The sequence below is a fragment of the Periplaneta americana genome, chromosome 5 (assembly GCF_040183065.1).
Source record: "Periplaneta americana isolate PAMFEO1 chromosome 5, P.americana_PAMFEO1_priV1, whole genome shotgun sequence".
NCBI lineage: Eukaryota > Metazoa > Arthropoda > Insecta > Blattodea > Blattidae > Periplaneta > Periplaneta americana.
Genome location: NC_091121.1, coordinates 66,878,799 through 66,900,810, shown reverse-complemented (window position 1 = coordinate 66,900,810; position 22,012 = coordinate 66,878,799). Strand labels below are relative to the sequence as shown.

General features: G+C 35.4%; 1 protein-coding gene across 5 annotated transcripts in view; it reads left to right on the top strand.

Moving 5' to 3' along the window:
* The window catches only part of Eps-15 (Epidermal growth factor receptor pathway substrate clone 15), a 147,886-nt gene that overhangs the window by 18,591 nt on the left and 107,283 nt on the right, over nt 1-22,012 (top strand). For all 5 annotated transcript variants that reach the window (XM_069825957.1, XM_069825960.1, XM_069825958.1 and 2 more), the window contains exon 2: nt 4,037-4,081. In XM_069825957.1, the coding sequence (XP_069682058.1) occupies nt 4,037-4,081 (45 nt within the window). The remainder of the gene's footprint in view (nt 1-4,036; nt 4,082-22,012) is intronic.

Genomic DNA, 22,012 nt, shown 5'->3' with positions numbered 1-22,012 from the left:
TTAAACACACTTGAATCCCATCGACCTAGGTCGGGATCGAACCCGCAACCTCGAGCATAGAAGGCCAGCGCTATACCAAGTACGCTACCGAGGCTGACTCCAAGCTTTTCAGCACTTTACTAAACCGTTCATTATATTTAAATAAATGCTCCCGTAAAGGAATAATAATTGTTCTTTCTCGATATAGTTTTAGCTCTTCTCACAACAATTTCATCACTTCAGTCGGAATCACTAAACCACATATATTAAAAAAAAATAAATACAATATTTTGTTTTGATTATCTGAGAAAGGTTGTCACTGGTAACTGATAATATAGAAATCACCAGTCTTTAGAGTCTTGTAGGAATATTCCTGTTGAATACTAGTACAGATTAGCATTAGCATTTTGAGAAACAATCACTTATGAACTGGTGAAATCGACCAATATTACTAGTCTGTGAACTGGTAACTATTACTTTACCCTTGTAGTTTCTAGAAACACAGACTTGTAAAATAAACTAATATTACTACTGTACAGACTAGTATTACTAGTCCATGAGTTTTGAGAAACAGGCCCCAGGAGATGATCCGAGCAAGGAATACGAGTTTTTCCCCCACTCTTATAACCAACCCCCGACAAAAGAACAGGCCGGCCACTTGTTTGTCCCAGTCGGCCAATGACACCACCTCCATCCACCTGTTCCTTCAAAGAGCCGAGTGACTAGCTTGCTTTCTCCTCTTACCCCGCAAGGACCCTACTCCCTTCGCAGGGATCATCTCGTGAAATTTGGACAGTAGGTAACCCATTCAAGTCTCGGAGTGATACGGCTCTAAGATGAAACCTGTAAAGTGTAAGGGGCTCCGAAACGTTTGAGAGTGATACAATTCTATGACGAAACCTGGAAGTGTTTCCGAAAGATCGGAGAATGATGAAATCTATAAGGGGTTCCGAAACGTAGGGTACAGTTCTAGATACAATTCTATGTTGAAACCTGGAAGTTGTTCCGAAACGTCTGTGATGAAACTTGTACGGGGTTCCGAAACATTGGTGTGTGATACAATTCTATGGTGAAACCTGTAAGTGGTTCCGAAACTTCAAATAATAATACGGTTCTATGATGAAACTTGATGGGATTCCGAAACGTTGATGAGTGATACAGTTATTCTGTGGTGAAACCTACTAGTTGTTCCGAAATATCGAAGATATGAAATCATCTCGAGACACGGTTTAAAATCCAAAATTGTACTTCATCATTCATCCGCTTTGATCGTTAGTCCACCACCTTTCCTCATGTCATATGTCTTTCTAACATGTCCAAATAAAAAGTTGTCATTTTATTGCTGCTTAAAAACTCACTAAAACAAGAGAATGTATTTTGATATTAATAAAAACCGATTACGAGATCTTCTCGGACATAAGCGTTTACAGCATCCCTCCCTAATGTAGAACGAAGATATTTTACGGCATACTTCAGTCTGTGCACAGCGATTTCTCGGAAAGTTTCGGACGGGATTTTGTCATTACTAACTAGTAAAATAAGTAGCCTCTATGTTGAACCAAAAGCATATCAGAATCGCCTCTAACGATTTTCTGTGAGATATTTCTTCTCACATGTGTTGAAATGATAAATTATGTACTCGGTATGACCCCAAAAATACTCATGTTAGAGTTCACTTACTTGATTATATCTCCCATGTAAAAAATATTGAGATAAAGGAATTTGGTACTCATGTATATTTGTCCGAATTGCTTTACAAAATTACTCTAACAGTCCGTTTAGAAATGATGCAGAAATATACTTCTCCTGAAAACTAATTCATATCTATAGAATTATACCTCCAATTGAAAACTTCTTGTGGGAAAACCTTCAGGAAATGCGATATCTACAGTAATTAATTTTCGAAACTACCGTAACCCCTCTCCGTTGCGGAAATGTAGCGAAAAAATATGTAAATTAACAAGGAAAAGGTTTAGAGACTAGACAGAAATAATGCACCTACTGTTGTGACGGGTTCTTGTCCTTGCTTCGCCCTCTTCCCTCTTACGTAGACGCAAATAATTTTAAAGCTAGCAAGATCCAATGTTTAGAGATATACATTAACCAGAGAAGAAAGCTGTAAAATTCTCACGCCTAGAATTGTCAAATATCAAATTACGAATAATAGGACATTTATTGCCAACATTTTGACAACAGTGTTCTGTTGTGTACTTCTTGAAGTTTATTGAAAGTGTTAAAATTCCTAAGTGACATATTTCTTGATTTAATAACTAGCACCCCATTTTGAACTTTAGTGGTCGTCTTTACGATTTTCTCTAGCTGAAGACGACGAAGAATATGTTGTCTGAAGCGAAATAACAGTGACCATTTGCTGTTGTACACTCACTAATAAATGAAAGACGTATTTAATATTCGATTTTATCCCAAGTATTTTATTATAATTATTCAGTATAACATACAAACATACATAGTCTACATACATACAATAACATTAAGGTTTTAAAGTACCTAATGCCGAAGCAGTGGTTGAACATAGTTATGACGGAATATTTTATTATATTTGTGCTAAATTTTAGCGGGAAGGGGAGGCTCGTCTTGGTATTATTCGTAACAGTAAACTTAAGGATTAAAATATGAGTTACTTCCCCCCCCCCCAACAATAATTGAGTATAGAAATATTTGCTACCGGTACTCGTATTTTATCTGATTCTAAACTGAACATAGGAGATTGTACCGTATATACCGTGAAGTAGGCAAAAGTAATTATCTTAATTGAATTGCAAGCTCACTAGCTGACATACCGTTATGTGAATCGCTGGAACATAGACTTTCCACCTTGTAGGCCTACCTTCAAACTCTGGCTAGTTAAAGTGGAATTTGTGATGGACAAAGGCAGTGTTTGGGGCGTGTTGTTTTTTCTGTGTTCTTAGTCATTCCTCTAGTCCTCAATTAACTCTAATCTATCAAATAGAAATAGTTGTATTACAACTGCGATCTATCCACAGATTTGAATATCGATGATAGAGGCAAAAATTACTGGTTCTGTATGGTTGTGAAACTTGAACTCTCACTTTGAGAGAGGAACAGAGGTTAAGGGTGTTTGAGAATAAGGTACTTCGGAAAATATTTGGGGCTAAGAGGGATGAAATTACAGGGGAATGGAGAAAGTTACATAACGCAGAACTGCATGCATTTTATTCTTCACCTGACATAATTAGGAACATTAAATCCAGACGTTTGAGATGGCCAGGGCATGTAGCACGTATGAGCGAATCCAGAAATGCATATAGAGTGTTAGTTGGGAGGCCGGAGGAAATAAGACCTTTGAGGAGGTCGAGACGTAGATAAGAGATAATATTAAAATGGATTTGAGGGAGGTGGGATATGATGGATTAATCTTGCTCAGGATAGGGACCAATGGCGGGCTTATCTGAAGGCGGCAATGAACCTCCGGGTTCCTTAAAAGCCGTAAGAAGCAAAAATTGCCTATCTGTGATAAAACTGACAAGATTTTATGTAGGGATAAATCACATGCACACAGTTTTACTTTTTTTGCTACCACTTCAGTTATAAAATTGGATAAGAATACGCCATTCAAAAAATAACTTTTCTCGTCCATGAATGAGAAATGGACGAAATGGTAATAATTTGTAGTAGTAATTGCACACAATTTTTACATTACGAGCAATTACGTCGAAAGTACTTAAGTAACAACATAGGTACTTATTAGACATTTGTTTGAGAATTCTAATTTACATTCAGTAATATATCAAAACTCTGTGTCTGCTTTCTGTCCATTGTTTTCGAATCGTGCTAAAGAGAGGAAAAGAGATGTATAATCTCTAAAGGTAGACTGGAGTGACGAATTGATGTGCAACACCAAAACGAATGAAACAAAAATGTGAAGCTAAAGAGAAAGTCGAAAGATACAAAAAATTGTATCCAATCTAATTGTTCGAATGTTATTGCTCTCAAAAATATCTCAGAATGTGCTTTAAAATTGGGTAGGCCTATTGATCTGTGATATTAAATTAATCTCTCTTTCTTTTCCTTTCAGGTGGCTGGAAGCCATAATGCAATATATGAAGTATATTATCATCAGGTGAGTTAATACAACTCCACTATGATGTTGTTGTTGTTTAGTTAACTGTCCGAAGACAGGTCTGATCCTCATAAGTGATACCGGTACCAAAAGGCACCACTTATGAGGCAACTAGGCCAAGAGATAATGGAGTAGGGTGGCCAGTTCCTTTCCTCCTTCATTGCATACTTTGCCGACTAGCTACATATTACACTAATCAGACTTCAGATGCATACACACAATTGTTCTTCCTCTGACACATATCGTCAAATGAGATGTACTGCCTGATAATAAATGTATCGTACATATCAGTCAGAGCCTCAATCAAAGGCACCACTATGATGTAATACACTATAATAAAAATTAAGGTTTTGGTATATTTACATAAATAATGTATGAGAAAAACATATCTTCTACCACGTTACATTAAATTTTATGACAGAAAATTTTCATTTGATGTTAATTGTTTGTGTGAAGTAATATAGGTTAATACGGTGTTTAACCTATTTGTGCATTGATTTTTCTCGTCTTCTCATGGAAGCGTTCAGGATTTCAAGGAGTGATGCGAGAATATTACAATAAAAGTCGGACTTGTGCCAACAACTTCTCTCCGTGTAGAGAAAAACTAAAATATTTCCACCAGTTCCAAAATTGTACTCATGAATTCCAAGCTTATGGGATATACAGTGAGGAGCATTTATCGTGATCCTGAGATAGACGGTGCCAGTTTTCGCCGAGCGAACTTAGCTTGATTACCGCGAGACGCTAGCTCATATCTTCGCATTAATACAACACTTACAGTGAGATCTAGAATTTGTACTTACCAAGCACATATTCCTTGCTCAAAATATCTTCCATGCGCTGGAATACAGTAGTCACATCTTTTTATGAAATTGTTATTCACTTTCACAACCTGGTTCCCATTCACGACCTGGTTCAGATGCCACAGCACTGAAAAACATGAATTTTTCTTTAACACACTAGCCCACTAAGTCGCGTAATAAACATAATCAACAGTAGGCCTACCCGTATGTCACAATTTGAGAAGTTGTGATACAGCTGTTTATAATTGAAAATGTTGATTGTTGGTAACAACAGATACGTAGACAGTAAAGATGTGATATAATGTGCCCGTGTGTGTGCGCCCACGTCTCGCACTAATACCCAGCCTTACCTTAGCCGCTACCTCGGATCTCGATAAATGCTCCTCTCTGTACAACTGACGATATGAATTACGTCTGGAGCTTGCCCACCCACGCACACTTACGTAGGTCACTGATAAGAGGCCTCATTGTTCTGTCTCCAAATTTTGAGGTAGGAAAGAAATGACCGGCAAATTTTACTTGGATTCCTCAACCGGGGCAGTTCTTCTACATGCTGTAAATTTATTTCTCCTTCGAAGGAAGTGATGTTAAGGATTTTTGTCTTTTTAAAGTTATGTCATGTTCCAACAACTTTTGTCCTTGTAGAGAAAGGCTAAAATATTTCCACAAATTCCAAAATTGCAGACATGAATTTCAAACTTCAAGTGATGTACAGCAAATAATGATATGCATTACGGATGGAGCATGACCAAACTTGCACGCACTTGAGTTACCTTCGAACTTTGAGAAGAGAGATGGCCGGTAAATTTTGCATGAAGCCCTTTGTCAGGGACAGTTTTTCACGTGCCGTAAATTTACGAACAGGTTCACCCATCTTTACTTCTTTCCGAAAAAAAAGTGACGCTAAGGACTTTTATCTTCCCTAAAAAAAATCCTTTACCTGCAAATCTCGCATTTAGTGGTAACAGGAAGACCACTGAAGCGGACATACAGCTGAAAAAAATTGTATGGTTACTATTACATATGAAGACATTATTACAAAAACAGCCCTAGTCATTTTTAATGAAATTGAGTTAAGGACATATTTGCTACTATTTTAAATGTTTATAGACTTCAAAAAGGCCCATCACAAGGATAAAACACCAGTTGAACGGGAATAGCTGACACGTGTTATTCTTTTATTTTTTTTATTGATCTTCTGAAAAATAGCAATTTTGACAAGGGTTGTTTTTGTAATAATGTCTTCATATATACAAATTAATATAGTCTTATGAAACATTTTACATTAATAAATTGTCTTACTTATTTAATTATATGTATATAGTATGAATCTCAAGACCATCTTTCTTAGAATGCCGTCACAGATATCATGATCTACGACGAAGTTCATGATGATGATGATGCTCTCTCTCTCTATATGTATATATATATATATATATATATATATATATATATATATATATATATATATATATATCATCATCATCATCTTCCTTCACGAATTAGGCCTCTGTAGACCTGTTTCGGCCCCATCTAGCAGTCTTCTTAACGGTCTTCCTGGTCGACGATGTTATATATATATATATATATATATATATTGAAAGTCACTAGTTTGCATCACATGGAAATTAAGAAAATTCATAAAATCATTCAGGTTATTCTCAGAGCATCACGTACATTATTAAAAAGCAGAAAAAAATATAAGAATGATTTTTTAAACCTCTTAATATGTTTTTTTTTTTTTCGGTTTCCTAAAATTTACGTCAATTGACTGATGCACTTAAAAAAAAATTCATATACAGGATGAATTTAAATTCAGCTGACAAACTTCCAGGAGTTGTAGAGGACATGCAAATAAACAATTTGAGATAAGAAAACAATGGTCAGAAACCAATTATTCACAAGATACGGAGTGTTCATTATTTTTATTTGCGAACTACTTACGCTTTCTTACTTTACTTCTAATTTTACTTGTAGTACAAGTCTAATTTATAATTTTAACAAGCCATAATTAGTTAACAAAAACCAAATTAATACTCTAAAATTGTATATACAAAAGCAAAAATTAGCACTAGGACGCAGTTGCACAATCATCTAATAAAAACAAATTACTGCAGATTTCGTTCAAAGTCTGGTCCTCCTGATGTGATACAGGCTCTGGAACTCATAATAATTGATCGCCTGACCATCGTAAACATACAAGATGATTCACGAGGATTTGGCATCCCTTACGGAGCTTATTTCCGAAGACATTCTGAGCAAAAAATGTCATATGAACATTTGTCCTAATCTCAATATTTTCAGAATTACACTAATTTGAAGTTGTTTGTAAAATACCATTATTTTTTAGTTTTAAGGGTAAATAATATTACAGATAAAGAATGAACTATTCAAGAGTATCGTTTCTTTAATTAGCTAATATTCTGAAGCTAGAAATGTGTTGTGAATTCCATAGTTGCTTCGTACAGAATTTTTCTTCGATTTTTAACTACAAAATTACATTTTCTTACGCATTTATCACAACAGTTGTTACAAATCACGCCACTCTTGTAAATTCTTTAAGACTGTACACTTAGCGGCAAAAAGAATGGGCCGGCCGACAATTTCTAAGTTCCAGAGACATACATTGCGCATGCTCGTCTCGTCAACACTGTAGTTCACTAGGTAACACATAATTAAATCATTTAAATTTGCTGTATTTTGTTTAAGAGGCTAAAATATGTAACAAAATCGAATGGCGGGTTGATTCTAGATACATCAGGGCCCTTGAAGAGTGATATAATAATAAAATTGATAAATACAAAATCAACCGGAGCGAATATGAACAGGAAAACCATGTATTATGCCGAACCTATATAAACAGTTACAGTAGCGTAAGTTGTTACGGCATTGGTATGTTGAATAAGTTAGTAGTAGTAGCTCAAGGTTCGAATCTCCCCCAATCTTCATTTTTTTATTACAAAATTGTCATTATATGTGTCTCGCAAAGCTATAATTATGTGGCGATATCTCTTAGAATATGCCCAAACTCTAATAAATAATAAACCTCCCTCTCCCTTTCAAGCAATACTGCTATCTGTTAATATAACGTTCTGTCTCGTCATTACGCTTGAAGATAGCACAGAAACAATAACTCATTGCCCTGATTCACATAGGTTATTCTGTGTATGCACTCTCCGACAGGACTTCGATTGGAGAAATGTCATTTTCTCCGACGAGGTAATTGTCTCCAATAGCAGTGATAGTACTGCCCTAGTTTATTGTATGAATCACCACCGATACGCTTCGCGTGAGGGTCGCGTGTTGGGTGTGGCTGTCATACGATGGGGCAGGACTTCTGGAACGCATCCACGGTCTGTTAACGGCAGAAGTCTACGAACACATTTTGGCAAATGTAATGATCCCTTCCGCCCGAAAACTATATCCAGAAGGAACACTTTTCTTCCAGCAGGATAATCATCCGATACACACCGCCAACCGGATTCAAAGATGGTTTACGAGGAGGCGTGATTTCGACCCAGTCGACTGGCCTCCAAATTCACCAGATATGAATCCGTTTCAAAATTTGTGGGCTGCAGTCAAAAGGATCCTGCAGAACAACCACCCGTTCGGACACCTGAGAAATTGTGGGACAGAGTTCTAGATGCGTGGGAGAAGATGGCCAAGAATTTAGACCTGTTCCATAATCTTGTGGACTCCATGCCGCGCAGAATGAGGGCAGATGTTGACGCAGGTAGTTTGTGGAAGAGATACTAGTCCCCACCACAGCCTTGTTTTGTTAATATATTAACAAATTGTTTGTTTTTGTTAATTTAATTATTTATTTATGTTTGATATGCGTCCGTTTTTTAGGATGTGAAACAAGTATTTTTGTTTATAAAGACCAGGTCTCACCTATTAATAGCCCACAGGTGATGGGCATTAATAGTTTTAAAAGGCAGGCATAACGAAGTTTGTTAACAAATGCCATTTCACATTTAAACTAATAAATTAAGTAAAAGTTAAAATAAAAAAAAAATAATAATTTTACCGTACCAGGAGACGAACTCACAACCTCTGGCAGAGATGTCAGACTTCTTACCACTGGGCCACACACTGCTCGTAAGGTTTATTACATTATAGACGGACGACTTTCAATGAAGAGACACCACAGCAATGCCTTGCACTGGGTTACGTTTACACGAGTGAACCGCGCGATAGAACTTAGCATTTCTATCGACCAAGAGTCGGCCCATTCTTTTTGCCGCTAAGTGTACTCTAGGATGCATAATTAAACTATAGAGAATCAAGTTCCTAAAGTCGTATGATTTGTAACAATTTTTGTGATAAGTGCGTAAGAATAATGTAATTTTAGTTAGAAATTGAAAAACAAAAGCTATACAAAGCAATTAACAATACATTTTTAACTTCATTAAACTAGTCAATTAAAGTAATGATACTTCTGAATAGTTCATTCTCTATTTGTAATACCTTTTTACCCTTAAAACTGAAGAAAAAGGGTATTTTACTAATAACTTCAAATTAATGTAACTCTAAAAATATTGAGATTAGGACACATGTTTATATGACAATTTTTTGCTTAGAATGTCTTCGGAAATAACCTCCGTAAGTGGCGGTAAATCCTCGTGAATCACCCTGTATAAGATAAACATGGTCATGCTTCGTCACAAGCTGAGCCTGTTTATTTATACTAGAATTTTTCTAATCTGATTTTAGTATGAAAATTAGATAAGACCACATGATCAGATTAGGTCGCTAATAAATAATATTATATTGTTTATTACTCACGAGGTGAAAAGCGGGAGATGAAGTGACAGGGAGAAGTACGTTAGTGATACGAATGCATATATGTGACGCATTAGCGATACTATTCATTGAAAAATATACAGACTTCATCAGTTGCTGGTGATTGCTTTTGTGCTTTGGAAGTGAAAAGTTCAGTTATTAATTACAAATCGTACTATATTAAGCAATTATTAGTGGTTATTTATTAAAATAATTAGTATCTCGTTCAATTTCCTTACGCTTACTGTAATGTTTTCGGTATGAGCAATAAACCTTGCTATTGAGCGATGTCTATAATAATCGGCAGACAATTAAGGTCACATTCTTCTCATCTCCTGAATAGGCCCTAACTAACAATAGAAGTTCACCACTGTGGAGTAACGGTTAGCCTGCCTTACCGCGAAACGAGCGGGTCCGGGTTGGAATCCTGGTTGTTTTTTTTTTTTTGGGGGGGGGGCTTCCCTCACCCATTAATAACAAATGCTGGGTAACTTTCGGCGCTGGAGCCCGGACTCATTTTGCCGGCATTATCACCCTCATGTCATTCAGACGCTAGATAACCACAGCAATTGGTAGAGCGTCGTAAAATAACCCAAAAAAACAATAGAATTACTGTTTCCACATTAGGTTGTAATAGTAGCTATATTACGATACAAGGTTGAGAAGTGCTTTTTACAAAATCGAGGAAAAGTTTGAAAACAATTTCCGAGATTTTGTAATGCTCTTTGCAAACAGTACAACGATTATATTTTTAAAATTGCAAATACAATAATATTTTTCATTGAAAATTTAGAGCTCAATATTATTCCAAAGACTTCGCAAAACTATATTGTAATGGTAACTAAGTAACAATAAGTGCACTGTAATGGGTCTATTTCAGTATATTTTTATCTTACGAAGAATGATTTCCCTAGCAACAAGTTTCTCTGTGGGAATTTTAACTTTCAACGCCTAACATCATTAGCTGTAAGTACAACAAAAACCACGATCGTGCAAAAAAGAAAAAAGGCATTTTTATATTCGCTAGTGAATGACCATGCAATATTTTTTTCTTGGGCGGTTAGATTGCATGATACTGTTAGTTCCTTCAGAAGCAAAAATTCTAATCTTATGATAAGTAGCTACAATAATAAGCTTTCTATCCATTTTTCTAAACGCATATCTAACAAACTTCTAAAAAGAAAAAGAAACGTCATATTTTTCAGTCACCAGAAACATAAAAACAACAACAAATTCTATTTGTAAGTACAGAAAGGACGAAGGAGCTGTTAAAATCAAAGTATGGAAAATTCTTAGCGAAATAAATAATGCTGATTTCCGATGCCCTCTGGAAACTGCCGTTGCACTATTCAGTCTGGCAACTGGTCATGACTAGCCTTGCAAAGCATTTACTTCGGTTGAACATATTGTACGCCTCACCAAACTGCGTTCTTTGCAGCAACTAAGTTCTCATGAACCAAGAACAACTACGCAGCTGTGATTCAGTGCATGAAGAGAATAACATCACTTACAAAGTACTGGAAAGCGAGACTCGAGACTCCTAACTTCATTGTCACAAGCAGCGTATTAGAAACCAACTATTTTTATATCAGTTCTAAGTATACCGATTTTCTTAAATAGCAAAGTAATATTACGTACGATTGCAGTATGCGAAGAGTTCATAAAAATTTACTTCAGAGTTAATTGCGTCTGTTTAAAACGCACAAAAGGTATATTATTGAAGTAAAAACTTACATTTTATTATAAACAAAATGCCTTTTATGTGCAATGCAGAAAATGTAAAGTTTTTTTTTATTCGCAGTAAATGATTTCCTTTTATGTGGCTTATAAATGAGAGTTCAAGAAAATAAACTATGAACGGGAATATCGTTGGACTTGGAAACAAGAACTGAATAATTGTTGCTAAGCACAAAAAAGTATGAGAAAATATGCGTTACTTTCATGACACGGATTTTTTGTGCGTCTTCTTCCTTAACCTTTGCACTAATCTACATTAATGTTCGGTAGAATAACATACTACTGACTCGATAAATCTTTATAGCCCAAAACAGAGACCAAATGGTTTAACTGTAAATCAACTTCACAATTTCTGTAGTTGGTGTTATAATAAGGCCAAGCGCTGTACGTATATTAAGAAAATAAAAATGCAATTCATTTTTCATGAATCGACTTGCTACAATTTTTAATAGTCGTATGATTTATTTAGTGTTAAAATTAACACAAAATATGCAAGAAACAATGGATTAAACAATTTTATATTACGTAAAAATTGTTAAGAGACAGTGGAGTTTTAATAGTGTATGCCTACCTATTTTCAGTGTATTGTAATTCCAAAGTTAAACATACAGGCTGTGCCAGAAGATCGCATACAGCGGCTCAGGAATGTAGAAGAGGTAAAGAGGAACATTTTCTTTGTTGTTCTTTAGTCAGCTGTCTGAAGACAGGTCTGAACCTCACAAGTGATACCAACAAGACACCACTCATGACACAACTAGAGCAGGAGATAATGGGGTAGGATGGACAGTTCCTTTCCCCCTCCATTGCATACATCGCCGACTAGGTACATGTTGCACTAATCAGGCTTCAGATGTATACAAATGTTCTTCCTCTGACATATCGTCAAGTGAGATGTACTGCCTGAATGATAATAGATGTACAGTCTTAGACACGAAAAATGACCGTTATCCTGTAGCGTGAATTTATCTAAGTTCACTTCGGGCAGTATGTTTATTTTACCCCTTGAATATATCTTCGTTATAGATTATTCATACTTGACCTATAAACATACATAAAAAGCAACAAACAAAATAAAACAAAAAAAAAAAAAACAGAGCGGAGTCGTGCATAAGAATTCCTTCAAGTGTAAACCGAAGCTCTGACGGAACAACCAAAGTCTTCTAAAGGTGACTTAGTATATGACAGCTGTCATTTTTTGTCTAAGACTATACATATCAGCCAGAACCTCAATCAGAGGTACATTTTCTTTGTAACAGAAATATTGGAGATCCACTAGGGGCGCTGATAAGGTGGATCGCTTACCGGTCTAGAATTGCTCAACCTTCTTGATACGTATATTACCTTCCATTTGTGTTCATATCGTTGAATGTTGAAAGTCGTGTGTTTCCCCTCTTTGCTATGGATATTGAATTTGTTTCCTTATGTTTCTCATAGCACGCATGTGCAGTATTGGGTAGTGAGTATTACAATACAAAACTCTCGCGTTTTAAGACCATACTGCTAATTTACTGTTGTTGCACTCCCGATAATTTTCATAACTCACGCCTATTTCATTTCATACATCAGCATCAAATACATTACATTACCGTAAAACAAAGTGCCTGTATTTTAAAACTGTTTCTTGCTTAAATGAACAAATATCATTAATTTTCATACATTTAGGTACGTTAAAAAAGTTGAAGCCTAAATATTCAAATTACGGTACTGTATTTCAACCAGTTTTGCAGATGTTCCAGAATATTATAGAACATGTATTTAACATCCAGAGTTTAATGATAAATATCAAAATTAGTTCTCGTACTTTGTCCTCTACTTCATACAATAGTTGGCATTTAGCTGGTTAACTAATTCGCACAAAAAGACGTGGCGAAAGTTTGTTCAGACGTAACTGAAGCAGAAAAAGTGAAAATGTACTAGCAACCATTAACAGCTAAGTAGCGTGTGTACAACAAAGCTAAATAGCTTGTTTACGACATACTTTGAGTTTACTTTATACCCGATATTCGGTATAACAGTGAAGTTGCCCATCTACGTTTAATTCAGACACAACATGGTTCTTCTCATCACAGAGCCAGTTTGCGTACCTGCAGATTGTGTAATATTAGTGAATTATAAAACTGCTATAGAACAGGTTTTTTCGAAATAATTCATGTCATTCTCATTTTGCCTCTCCTCTCTTAATTGCCTAACCTCTCACTCTCCCTGAATAGTCTCTGTAATTTAAGAAGAGCGTTAAAAGTACTACCTACATTAATTACATCCCACAAAACCTGGAAAAATGCGTTGTAAATGTTCCTGACGTAATCTAGTTGTAGGAAGAGTGGAACAGTGGCATATACCAGCTTAATAATGCCTTTAATAGATGACATAACATTATTTTGTTGTTGCATTGGAGGTTAATCGTTGATTTGGACAAAATAATTGACCTCCATTTTCTCAGCAATAACTTTGACAGGATTGGACTAATGTGTAGTGAGACCGCCATTAAATGATGACTATCTGTAGTTATCTTTAGTTTGTCTCGGTTGTATGAATCTTCAGATTTATTCATTAGTAATTTACATGAAGTTTCTTATGAGAGACGGTAATTATGATCACAATGTACAGTAGAACTTCGCTAATTCGATCTAATTGTGACTCAGACCTGTTTGGATTAGCAATGTAGTCATGTTATATACTCTTATGTACAGTGAGGGAAGTGAGACGGTATGCGCCGGTATGGAATACCGCCACTTGTTTTTCTATGGACAGAAAACATACCGTTAGTGAAAAATGACATACCGTCACTGAAAAAATGTGATTCGTAAAAATGTGTCTATACATTTCTTCACAGCAAAGAGTACTATCTGTTTGTTTCGTAAATCTAAACCACAGCCTTTTGGAACTGAATTCAACGTTTATTTGACAAGTGAACCCCTGGAATGCTCACAAGAGTATTTCAGTATAGAATGCTGTGGTGTGTAGCTAGTAGTGGCCATTGTTGCCACTTTAGTGACTATGTAATTTTGTTGTTGTTGCACTTTTTATTAATAATTAAGTAAGGCACTTTAAAGCATTAACATTATTTTAAATGATAAGACTCAATTGACATTGCAAAATAATGTAGTAAATAACTGAAATTATTTTATTAAGAAATTTAATGTGTTGCGTAAGCTTCAATGATTCGCATTACTGACTGCACGAAACAATTTATTGTATACATCATATTCTGTATGTTATAAGGGAGAGGGTATGCCTTTTTTAAATCGAAGTATGTCAGGTGAAAATCTTGTGGTAGCATACCGCCTCTGGTTTTGTCCTCACTTCCCTCACTGCGTCATGTACTGCATATTAAGACGTACTTATTTTTATTGTAATTTAACATCCTGTAGTGCTTATCAAACAATATGTTGTGGCTAATTATATATTATTTATTCAAAGCTATTTGTAAAATGCTGATCCGAACGAACCTCATGGGAAGTTTAAACTTATGAGTACCGGTATTTTTTTTAACGTTTTTCTTTACTTTTCAAAGCATGATCGCAGTCTAACGATTTAGACTGACATCTCCGTTAAATTTGTCTTCTTCCTCCGTTGGATTACCCAAAATTTTTAACTACTTACTGGAATTTGAATTGACGAGAGTCTACTGTATATCGTGATTTCACATCAGCAGAGTAAGGCCACAGATATTGTTATAATGCATAATCAAATTAAATTCATTCATACTCATTTTTACAATGATCATAAACTACAACTACTATTGTTTAATAAAATCAGTACCTATGATTTGTTTAAATGCTATTCAGAATGTCCCACAGTCTTTGGAAAACTCCCATATAACTAGCGTATTTTAGTGTATTTAAAAATAGTTACGAAAAATAGTTAAAAATAAAAAAATAATCATATATATATTTACGTTATAAGGTTGATCAAAGTCTACCGTTTGGAGTAGTTGGCAATTATGTAGGGGATTCATAGTAGCTAACACTTAGTTTTTTTTTAACGGGACACCCTATATTTCATTCCATAAATTTGTTGCACTCTTAATCCTGATTCAGATCATATAATCACGAAGTAACATACCGTTATATTCAGGCCATTACGGTAAAAAAAAAAAAAAAAAAACAATTTAAATAGGCTATATGTGCATTTTTAGCTATTTCATGAAAAAAATATATTTGAAAAAGTAAATTTCATTACAAATATTCAAATGCTTCCCCTCTTTTGCAATATATCTTTAAAATGATTTTTTGTGTGTATTCTTGTGACATTACCCAGCAGTTTGGAAGAAATACGTGTGCTTGCCTCCAGAATCCTGATCTGCAGATGCTCTATGCTTTTTGACTGTATATTGTAGGCCTTTGATTTTAAGTGTCCCCACAAAAAGAAATATAATGGTGTCATGTCTGGAGATCGTGCTGAGTTATTCACAAATAACTATTTTACTTCATTGTGTGCTGGCACACTATCCTGCTGAAAGAGCATTAGATTTGGAGACTTTTAAATAGGTAGTTCTAACATTAAGTCAACCAGTTAATTCTGAAGAAACTGTAGATACATTATGGAATAATCTCAAAATCTCACATCATACATTAGAACCACATACTTGTCGATGATTGATTTCTCGCACCCAGTGGGGATGTCGATTCACTACTCCATTGTTACAAAATCTTGCTTCATTTGTCCATAAAACTTCAGATAGAAACTGGTATCATAATCTGTTTAACCATTACTTCAGAAGCAAAATTGAAACTTCTCTCATACTCTGTATCTCTAAGATCTTGTATTAAATGCAACTTGAATGGATGCAGCTTATGCTGTTTCAAAATTACGTATATGTACTGAACTTCTGGATATATACATGATGCTTTGCAACATCCTGTGGGTTTTGATCAGCATGTGCCAGCACTGCTGTTGAATTATCACCAAAGAGAGCAGATGGGGTACGTTATCAGTGGACACAAGTTTACTATACCGAGAGCTTTGATTACGTCACGAGGTGGGGGAAGGGGTCTTACCTACAAGGTACAGTCATTGTATGCACAGACTTCTCTGATGTTATATGTGCTGTCTTAGATAGTTTTCAATACCTGTGCATTTCCTGGCGTATTTGAATTTCCTGTCTTCTTCATATTCTTCTTTATTGGTCCTTCTACATTATTTCCTGTATTTACTTTTTTCCTGTCGCAGTCCTTCTAATTAGTTCTACTTGTGTTTACCGTAAGTGCAATGCATTTATTTACCTTTACATTATTTACAACATAGTTTACGATATGCGGAAAAAAAAGCCTCGGCATGTACAATTGCAGCGATTTGTTGAGAAGTTCAGATAGCAGCACTTTTCCACGGATGGTGAAAAACTTACATGCATGGTATGTAAAGTCGATCTACTGTGGAACAAGAGACACCATGTACAAAAACACTACAACTCTAAAAGACACAAGGAATGTTTTAAGTTGTTGAATTTGAAGAAAGTCGAGTTCAAATATGGAATGTGATTGTTACCAAGACTTGGGCCACATGTTCGTTAGGGCAAATATTCCATTTAAAAAACTGAAACACCCATATGTCAGATCATTTTTGCAAAAAATATACAGGTAGAACTCTATCCCGACAATCTATTCTGCGTACGGGTTATATAGCAAAATGTTATGAAGATGTCTTACGTGAAATTAGAGAAACTTTAAAAGATGAAAAATTGCGGGTATCTATAGACGAAACGACAAATATTGCAAACAGATCCGTTGCTAATGTTATTGTTGGGGCACTTCAAACTGAAGGTGTGGGAAAAATGTTTCTATTGACATCCGAAGAGCTAGGGAAAGTAAATCATGTTACCATTGCAGCTCTGTTTGAAAAATCAATGCGATTATTGTGGTCTGACGACTTGAAAGCAGAAAAGTATATCGTCGTGCACTGTAACAAATGCAGTCATGAAGAAGAGCAAAGTAGTACAAAATAAAATACTATGTTTTCTATGTTGTTGTATTTATATACAATACATTGTTCTTATGTAGCTACATTAATATCATGTAACACAGAATTATGTATGTTGTAATTAAATATATTGCACAATATAAACAATAGGTTATTTAATATTATAAAGTGAAATTACTGAATTGTAAAGATAATTTGCTGCAGGAACTGTACTCTATTCGTCGTTATTATAGCGACACGATGACATTCACCCCCTCCCTTCCTTGCTCCCTAATACATTACGATATAGTGCATGTAGCAGTTAACTCAACGGTTTTGGTACACCAATGCTCTCTCTGATTATCCAGTGGCGGCTCCTGCATATTTCTTAACAGGAGGAAAGAGGTTAACAGAATGAAATGACACCTTCTTGAATGAAATATTCTACAAATTAGCCTACATGCATACCTGTAAGACCAGGTAGTGTTGTGGTTGGCCTTCCCTTCTGTATAGCAATAATCTATTCTTGTAAACTGAGTTTCCTAAATTGTCCAAAATATATTATGTTTTCACTTCCTTTCATTGTTAATTAATTGTGCAAATTAACAATTACAAGGAAATTCACAACCTCGTAGCATTTTTCGAGCACACTACAGCATCACACGTGTTGGAAGAGACTAGCTACTAACTCGTAACCGGAACCGTTTTACGGAAATGGAAATGGGAATGGGAAATAATCTGAGAAAAGCGAGAACACTGCACCCACCCACGTGGTCCCTGTTGCCACATGTACATTTTACAAGTTCAGTATCACATGCTTTTGAAGAATGTCAGTTCTTGTAAAGTCATACTATCATTATTGTTCAAAGCTGCCGGTGGCCGATTAATTTTTTATGTTAAAAATGATATCGTTTGGAGTACCTACTTTCAGTTTCAAATATATTTGTACAAAACTGACAACTTGGCTGTTGCCCTGTCTAGTAAACAATGAATAGACGTGAATTTCAGGGGCCATCTACGTAGAACTACTTCCTCTTTGTTTTAAATAAACCCGACTTTAACTTTCAAATATCCATGAAAGTTCCAAACCATGAATAGCAGCCTATATAAAGTGCAATGAATAATATTTTTGATTTATAATTTAAAAAAAAGTTTATATGGTGTCTTTCAAAGCGTTGCGTTAAAACTGTTTTTGTTGTGCCTCCTCCTAGATGTGTTCTAGTCTGGTTGAATGCAAGATCGTTAGATGGCAGCAGTAACGAGCTTGCTGCACGACCAGTCGGTTTCTATTTCCCGCCATGCGCTGATTCAGAGGAGGATCTCCTCCCTCTCCGTTCATTTACTCGCTTTAAAACTCTGGTTCTTTCTCTGGCCGCTAGTGCGCTGTTGTCTATGTGTGATAACTGCAGTAGAGGAGGAATGGAGTGCCTTTCCTCTACACAGACAATCTCGCATCTTTCTTACAGTTTTCTACAGCACATGAGCGCGCGTCGTTTAAAACTCGATCATCCGAGTTCTTCTTATAGCTGTGAACTTAAAAATTATCGAATCTTCCTCGAATTTCAAGGCACATATTTTATTTGGTATTTACTTTCAAAAGAAAAATGTGAGGAGGACGTTCCTCCCTTCCCTCCCCCGAGGAACCGCCACTGTGATTATCACATGTCACTATGTTATGTTCTGATTGGTTGTTATTTGGAAATTCTATATCATGATGAAATTTTGTTTTAGTCTGACAAAAGTATTCTTAAAAAGCTGGCTTCGTCTGGATAATGTTCAAGATACAGTCTGCAACTGCATCGTGAATTTTTTCTACTCTCTCCGTAAATAAGGATTATATCCACATATTTATGGCTTGAATACATGTTGCAGCGTATTTTGATAACAGTCAAATACTATGAAAACTATTCTTTTGTTGCCATAAGAACATCATTTACCTAATATTTGTATTCAAATTTATCTTTTAAAAGATATTTTTCCATGAGATAGCTAAAAATGTAGGTAAGTTACCATTACACATGATCCTTAAATTGTTTTTGTTGAAGATCTGGAACACATTCTTCTATACTGTCCCTCCATAAACCACAAAAGAAGTAAATTAAAATCATCAGTACCAGTTGCAGAAGACACAGCCCTGCAGTATATATTGACTACACCCCACCTCTGGCTACTAGCAACAGGCATCTATAATGAACACCGATCAAAATACCCCTCATTTCTCGTGAAAAACAACTGAATAGACTACAGTGGACTATGGTGGACTTTATGTTGTCAGCAAACAGCTGGATACATTAAGAAGATTGATTGATTAATGACATAACACAAAGCTATGATACTTCATGCTTATATAATTTGAATCAGGTTGAGGAGTGCAACAAATTTATGTAATGAAAATATAGGGTAAACCATTAAAAACGTTTGTGTTACTACGAATTTATGTAACTCCCAGTATAATTGCCATATACTCCAAACTGTAGGCTTTGATCAATTCTATCACGTAAATGCATGACTATTTTTAGATACTCTAAAATACACTAAACTTCGTTCCATAATGTCTGACAGGAGAAGTAAACATTGCCAACAGAGGAGAAGAGAAGTATAATTGCTATTCAACCAATGGCAGAGGTCTCATTCCACGCTTGACTTGAAGTTGCGCGGTCTGAAGCTTTCTACTCCACACAACTTAAGTCAGGCGTGAAATGAGACTTCTGCCATTGGTTGAATAGCAATTGAATCGACTTCTGCAAAAGGACACATGTTACAAATTTAATGTTTTGAGATATTCAATAAAAACATAATAGCAGGTAGGAAACTTAAAAATTGGAACTTGATATTCTTGTTACATGAAGTTAGCTACAAATGTGACTGATATATGTTATAATTTACTCATATTATTATTATTATTATTATTATTATTATTCCATTGGCCATCCATTAAGTTAGATTCCATGAGAAAACCGATTTTGACAAAAATAACGTATGTCCTTTTTGCAAAATTCGATTCAATTATACTTCTCTCCTTTGCCGTCAATGTTTACTTCTCCTGTCAGACATTATGAAACGAAGTATAGTTACGCGTCCAAGTTAAATCTGCGTCCGGAAAGAATGTGAATCACCGTTCCCTCTCCCTCTGGCCTTTGTGACCTATGAGTAAATACTAAGTTGATAAAGAGGTGTTTACTGTTCGTACCAGCGAGTTGTATGAGATAGTGGTGAATAGAAGTAAATACTAAGTTGATAAAGTGGTGTTTACTGTTCGTGCCAGCGAGTTGTATGAGATAGTGGTGAATAAACGTATAGAAGAGGTACTGAAAGTCTTGTACTCGTATAAATACTGTGAAAGTGTTAATGTTATGCACCGTATTTCTTACACATATTATATTACATATACCTCACTCATTGCATTATCTCTTGTAACATGACCTCACTCACAGACGAAAGAGTATATTTGTACATTAACAACTATAGCAATTAGAGCTACTAGCGCTCGTCTCTTGCATCCACTCGACGCAAATTAAACTTGGGGGCGTAATACATAAGAGTGTCCCAGAGGTTATGGGACACATAGGCATAATATGTAAATATGAAACCTCATGTTAGAAGAAATCCCCGTCATACCAGCACTTGACCAATTTGTCATTATCATCAGTAAAATCGCTCTTTGGCTGTTGCTGAATCATGAGCTCTATAGTCCATAATCCCATAACGAATAGTGAATCTTTCATTTGAGACTTTCTTGTAAGTTCGAAATAAGTAAAATTTATAATATGGAGACAGTTCCTACCTGTAGAATATAGATAGAGTGAGTACTGTTGAAACACTCCCGTTGCTTTTGATGTATGTATTTTCCTCTGGAAGACTCACCCTAAAGCTTAGCACTCCTGATAAGTAAGCATTATCCATTTATTAGTTACTGGAACTTCGTATTCTCCATTTTGATCTTGGAGAATACTCTCCTTCTGATCTACGTTACTGATACCCATCAACCATTATTAAACTGTCTCTGAAATTGCGCCTGTTGTTGAGTCAGCGCTGAAGAATTAACCGAAACACTCAATATTCAATATTCCCCTTTGTTCAAATGAAATTCCATTGTTGTCTTAAACCATACATTTCTTTATAAATAGCAGTAAAAATAGTAATAAAGATACAAAAATGAGCCCTAAATATTACTATCATGGCAACATTCGTTGCATAAGAATCATGTAGATTTTTAGGCTTATTTTTTAGGTAAAAAGGTGCATAAAATGGCACAGTTGGAGTTAACGGAAGTGGAGATTCATTGTACTTCAGTTTCGAAATAATTATATTATCTACTTTAGATAAGTATCAGATTTACATTATTTAATTGTTAAATTATCTGTTACATATTTTTAAGGCCGTGGGACAGTAGGTAGTATTTGTTGGTGAAAAGTAATTTTATTTTATGGCCAAAAGTCACTTTAATAAATAGGCTACATTGTGTCGTTTGACTGCAGTGCTACTATTAAAAACATAAATAGCTAAATACAGTATAATAGAATGTTTTGAACAATAATTTTTAATTGGTTATTTTACGACGCTTTATCAACTTATGGTTATTTAGTATATGAGTGAAATGAAGGTGATAATGCCAGCGAAATAATGTCTACCGCTGTGAGCAGTGGCGATTTCTCTTAAGGAGCACAGGAGCAGTGCACCACCTCTTCAAATAACACATGTTTTTAAA